Genomic DNA, 6,505 nt, shown 5'->3' on the forward strand with positions numbered 1-6,505 from the left:
AATAGGCTATAACCAGTTAATGAACCTTACACTTCTTCACCACACATAATCCTGGATATTTTTTTTTTATTCCATTTTATTTATTTGACGACTATATTTACATGAGACTTTACAAATTAACATGTTCATGTATTGACAATTAATTGACAATCAATGTATCATTTAATTAATTTTGCAAACAGAAATACCCAACACTCCCTTGTCCCAGGTTGTTAAATGTGAGAATTTGAGGTTTTTCTCTGTCATATATGAATATTAGATTAATATATTTGGGTTTCACACTGTTGTTTGAACAAAGCAAGCAATTGGAAGAACTCACCTTGTGCTTTATGGATTTATCACTATTTTCTGACAGTTTATAAACCAAAAATGATTAATCAATGAACTGAGAAAATAATAGAAAGATTAATCAATAATGAAAGCCCTTTAAAGTAGCAATGGAGTGCTAACAAATTATAAGAATCCACAGAGATTTTACCAAGTGCACAGTTTTCTGTGGCCTGCACTCAGATTACCATCAGGCTCTTTTGAATTTTCTGTTTGAAGAAGCACCATAATTGGATGTGAGCGTTTGAGGCTTTTGTGGGTCAGTGACTGCGATCTAACTATAATTGTCATTTGAGTTTGCATTAAACGGATGGTGCATCAATGGATTCTCAACATTAAAATTTTATTCAGGTTCCATCAGTTTGCCAAAATAAACAAACCTACATAATATAATTTTGGTGAAAAAATGTTGCATTTATCCATAAGACTAATGTTCAAAATCAAACAGCTCTGCCTCCTTCTCTTTCCAGAAAGCAAAACTGCGATCAATGTATTTACAGATGTCTTCATTGTTGAAACAGGGAAAGTCTGTGTCACTGCTACACTCTTCTGGAGTAGCAGTTTGGACTATAACTTTGGGTACGAGTCTGGAATCTGGCAACAGTGATGATGATGATGATGATGATGACGATGGTGGTGATGATGGACAGCGGCATGGTCTTGAGTTCCCAAAGAAGTGAACTTTGATGTCCTCGAAGCCGTCGCTCCACTGTCGCCTCCCGGCCTGGATTTCCTGGAGAACAGCCTTGTGAAAGTCCCGCACCGTCTCCCAGGGGAAGCTGCCAACGTGGTCGAAGACCTCGAAGCAGAGGAGATGCCTCATCTTCCTCTCCTCAGGCAACAGCTCTTGCTCTAAGATGTGGAAGTATCCGAGCATGAAGAGGTCAAGGGTCAAGCTGTCGTGGCTCACTGCAACACCGTCCACATCAGGCAGGAATTGCTCGGGAGAGTAGGTCACTTGAGAGGGTGGGTTTTGTGAGTTAGAGGAGGAAACACAGAATTTTTGCCCATCTTTCAGTTCTAGTTTATTCCTCCAGGAGTTTAGCATCTTGTCCACAGCGCCGCGTTGTTGGCAAAACTGAAACATCGAGGTGATCCTCTGCTCGGGCGGCGCTGCCGTCAGCTTCCCTGATGCTGTCTCCTGTCCCTGTCTTTGCCTCGCTGCTCTCACTGAAATTGCATATGCAGACTTCTTCCAGTGGCTCAGAAACAGCACCACTATACGCTCTTTCCTTAAGCTGGTAGTTTCCATCACAGGTTTAAGTTTTTTAGGAGTATCACAATGGCTCACGTCACAGCTGAGGCCTGTGCTGTCATTCTGGGTGTTTCCTCCCGAAGCCCCAACCACTACCGGGTTCTTCAACTCCTGGCCTCCTTTTACAACACCAGCAAAGGGATATATCCCACCAATCTGACCTTCGAAGTTGGATCTGAGGTTTCTGACCGACACACCAGACTGTTGGATCTCCCTCTCCACCCTCTCTCTCTGTGCTCTGCTGTAACTGTTGGTCTCCAAGCGATGGCTAAATGCAGACGCCATACCTATGTGAGGTATCCTACATCCACTAGAGGTCTCCGCATGCGCTGGCACCGTCCCTTGGCCTTGTTGCACAAATCCCTGGCCTAAATCAATTCCTGAACCATCTTTTATGCCCTGCAACCCCATCATTTCCCCCATCATACCTTCCACTATTCTCCTTTCACCCCCCTCTTTTGTGGTTTGGGTCAGATTAGTCACCAGCAGAGACATACTCTTGACAATCTCTGAGACGCGACTGCACCAGACTGGCATAGTCAGGTGTATTCCCCCCTCTGTGTCCATCTGTTGTAGGACCTCTTTGTTAAGGGAGATGCTGACAATGGGATCAGGTAAAATGGCCCTCAGCTCCTCAGTCAGCCTGGTCAGCTCCAGCTCATAAGCCTGGCAGCGTTTCTGCAGTGAAACACTCTCAATCTGCTGATGCAGGTACACCAGGTCATCTTCAGTTAGGAGCTCTCCAAACGGCCCCAGCACTGCGTTGTGGGCTTGGGAGTACTTCCAGCCATCCACTGGTGTGTAGCCATTATTCATGTCCTGTTAGAGGGATGAAGGGATTTTAGCAAACAATCCTGAGAAATGATTTAGTTTATAGGAATAGTTTGTGCTCATGCATACAAATGTACAAATGAAGAGTACCTGTCTCCTCTGTTCCTCCTCGTCCTGCAGCCTGACCTGCAGCTGCCGCACCATCACCTGTCGTTTCCACTCTGCTATGGGGCAGCCAGTTTCATCATGAGTGGGCACCAGGGAGTCGATGTCAGCCAGGATCACATCGACGATTGGTACCTCCTCTAAAACCTCCTCACTGTCAAGCCTCTGTCAGGGTTCAACAACATAAGACCGTCAGACTGTCACTGGTGTGCTCTTCAGCAAGAGCCACTTTTGACATTATAACATCTCTATCATAAGAAAGTCTAATTCTGGTTTTTACATCTTCTAAATAATGTATTGGGATTATCAATGCAAGTATCATAACAGCAAACACCGGCAAGCTAATAACAAATTATATGTAACCAATGTAAAGGTATACATATTATCTAATAGCTAAATACATTATTTTGTAGGGTTACAGGCCATGTACAGGTTTGGTAACAATCAGAGGCTCTCTCTTGGACATAACTTTTGAAAATGCAAACACTGAAGCAGGAATTTAACCACTATGTTACCAAGAATGTTTGTTTTTATAGGCAGGATAGTTAGAACAAATAACATTTTAATAACATTTTAGTTCATGATACTGTTCTATACAATCACAATTACAAGAATACAAGAACAGTGCCTCTTCCTCATAAGTGAATCGACTGTATTTACAGTTTACATTGTCTGTATGTTACAAATTCCCAGCCACCCTGGAGGCCACTTCCTGTTGATCTTGAAGTACATGCCAACGTGCTCACCGCTTGTCCAGTGAAGACTGCAGTGAGGCCAGCGTGCCTCAGGGACTTCATAGACTTCATATGAGACATCAGGGTGAGATCCCTCTCTGGAGGCTTCAGATGGTTGAATGATGTCACCACTGTAAACAATTATAATAAAGGTCAAAGGTCAATTATTTAGTTTTAAAATCTGTCACAAAAGGTATCAGTTATGAATAAAATACATTTTATGCATTTTAATGTATTATGTATAATATAAGACAGACAACATGAAAAAATAGTACTATACTAGTTGGCTACGTAAAATCACATTTATACAGTGGTCTTATGTGATGTGTTTACCTGAGGAGGCCACCTGTACGTGCTGGATGGAGCCTGTGGTGTGTTTTTTTGAAATGGCATCAGGGGTCAGAGAGGAAGAGGCCAGAGGAAGTGAGGCAGGGTCGCGAGGCAGGGGGAGCACCTCCTTCACTGGCTGCTGGGGAGACACACACACACACACACACACACACACACACACACACAAACACATATACAGCAGGGAGGAGTCACACTTAAAGGGGCAGTTCACCAACAATTTTTTTAACTTAAGAGTGACAGTGTTCAGATTAATAAACCATCTTATATATTAATCTGTCCTTTTATTTTTTATGTAAATTAGTTAGATATTTTTACTGTTCTAAGGTAAAACTATTTTCCTAAACAAAGGGCGTCAAAAACCCTTTCTCTGTTCTTGAAATTGTCTTTAAATTGTCTGAATATAAACCCCTCCACTGATAATTGGTCACCTTGCTGCTCTCCATGTTGACTCTGATCATTCACACGCTGGTCTTTAAAAGCAGCAGGAGCTCCTCTTTCTGAAAATGACAAAAACAACAACAATATACAGAATTATCAACAGAAACCAGACAAACCAAACAAAAGAAGACCTCACAGGAGGACAAATGTGACACAGCTCACACAGCAGCAAACAGCTCTAAAGAATGAATGTATAGAACCGAGGCCACAGCTTGTAGTACTTGAAACAACAACAAGACGTGGTGAAACTAGACTCCGGTCAGTGAATGTAGCGTAGCCCCCACAGAGAGCAGGAGAAAGTGTGGTAGAGTTGGGAGAGACGTGATATCCTGCTTCAGGTAACCTCACTGATTCACTGCATTTTCCCACTAGCCTCCTGCCCTTCAATAGCCTGAAAACTACACAGACAATTTTGCCAGATTAAATACACACCGCAGAGCAGGAACTAAGATGTGCCCTTAGTGGTAAACTTGTGAATGCTTTATTCAGTCTAATTTTGAAAGTTTATTGTATTTATTGCCTTAGAAAGCCTGCAACATATTTCACATTATGCCCAATGCATTGTATTTAGTGCATTTACCAAACTAATGTTTTTAATTCCACCTATTACTGGCATTGGTTTGTATGTTGTTTCTCTGGAACTCATTGCTACTGTTTTCTATCTTGGCCAGGACACTCTTGAAAAGAGATTCAATTCAGATTGAAAAGATTTTTTATTTTATCTGAATTAGACTTTCATGAGATACTTACTGTTAAATTAAAATGTCATCAGTCCAAAATACATATAATTAGGTGTATTTTTATTTTAAAAAGAAGTTGTTATGAAAAGGTTTCTCTCTGCTCACAGAGAGCCCAACATCAATTCAAATCAATCTGTTTCATCACATGTTAATATATCACTTTTTTAATCTAATGTATCTTTCACTAAATTCCACATTTTCATAATTTTCCATACAAACATTAATTATTAGAGCTGGCATATTCACTTCATAACCTAAATGCATACAGTACTTACAGTACAGTTTCAAAACTGTGGAATCACAGCGTCACAGAAAACAATCCCCCAAAAAAATGATTTGAAAAAACAATATTGATAGAAAAAGGTAAATATTGAAGGAGAAAATCAACAAGTTGTTGTCTGCCTCTTCACTCTGGAGCAGATAATAAACAGACCAAGGAGCAGCATCACCTGGACCCAAACCTCAGATGGGGGGCCTTCTTAGTGTGCATAATTAAACAGGTGGGATAGGGTGACCTGCACCTGGAAGTATAGAACGATAGCACTGTGAATGTATGTAGGACACAACATACTGTAGGCCGGTGTGTGTGTGTGTGTGTGTGTGTGTGTGTATGTGTGTGTGTGTGATTAAGGACAGATGACAGTCACTCAGGAGTCCAAATTGTGAATGTTCTTCCAGGCATGAGGGACAATGTGTTTAATTTGACAGCTTCGATAATTTTGTAAATCAGTTTTCTTATTTCTGTACTTATTCATTGTCAGAAAATATTTGATGTTAGGGTTAGGTTTTCTGATTTGCACTCACTACCACTGACTTTGCTGTCTTATTCTGTTCCTACAGTGTCGCTTTTTTCACAATAGCTTTCAGTGAACACTTCAACAACATGAAGGCTTGTGGCTTCAACCTTTATTGGACGTGCACAGTTGTGTACCTACAGTACATGTATAGCGAGTGTGTGTAGACAGGTAGACAGAGACATGGAAACAGAAACACAACACATGGTTAAATATTCAGCATTCATTACATAGAAAACACCTACAGTGTCTTACCAAACTTATTGTCCATTAATGGTCTGCTGTAACCTCAGTGCCTGAGGGGAGGTAGCTGCCCCTCACTCAGTCCAGGGCCTTTGTGTCAAGCCCAGTATTTCTCCCTCTGTTATTAGGGGATTAGTCAGACTGGCCCTGCTGCAGCTGAGCACATGCTGAGTACATAATCAATAATGGAAGGCTGCACTAACGCAGCTGAACAATCTCACACACACATGCACATGTGTTCACTCTGAGCAAAAGCACAAACTGTTACACAACAGACATGAAAAAACCATTGTGTTACGTTTTCCAATTCTTAGGTTGCTGTGTCACCAAAAACACGGTCTTGCTTGGGCCCATGTTTAATTAATCAGACCTGACGAGTTTGGATAGAGCAAGAACAATTTTATTTTCAGCCCTGCCCTCCAACTCAAGATACGTACATTAGCAGGTTTTTCTGCCTCCACCTGTAACAAACACACTTACTTCATCAGTATTTTTTAAAGCTGGTCAAGATATCACAGAGATATCACACTGAATAACAATTTGCAGTTAATGAATAATGTATAGAATCTATTATATGAGAGATAAGGTTTATGAATATGATTGTGGTATGTTAAGGAACAGTCTAAAATGTGGAACTACATATTTATTTATGTACATATTTACTACAGGAGAGACTGTATATATACC

The 6,505-nt window shown here is 41.0% G+C and overlaps 1 protein-coding gene across 1 annotated transcript; it reads right to left on the reverse strand.

The window, feature by feature from the left end:
• Positions 1 to 682: 682 nt before the first annotated feature.
• Positions 683 to 4,046, reverse strand: espnlb (espin like b). The gene is made up of 5 exons (XM_071492703.1): positions 4,032 to 4,046; positions 3,586 to 3,718; positions 3,265 to 3,383; positions 2,504 to 2,683; positions 683 to 2,401 (listed from the first exon to the last, which is right to left on the reverse strand). The coding sequence occupies exons 1-5, from the start codon at positions 4,044 to 4,046 to the stop codon at positions 755 to 757; spliced, it is 2,094 nt and encodes a 697-aa protein (XP_071348804.1). The 3' UTR covers positions 683 to 754.
• Between the last annotated feature and the right edge of the window lie 2,459 nt (positions 4,047 to 6,505).

The sequence above is a fragment of the Trachinotus anak genome, unplaced genomic scaffold (assembly GCF_046630095.1).
Source record: "Trachinotus anak isolate AG129_WGS33_773 ecotype Australia unplaced genomic scaffold, CSIRO_AGI_Tana_v1 ptg000012l, whole genome shotgun sequence".
Lineage (NCBI taxonomy): Eukaryota > Metazoa > Chordata > Actinopteri > Carangiformes > Carangidae > Trachinotus > Trachinotus anak.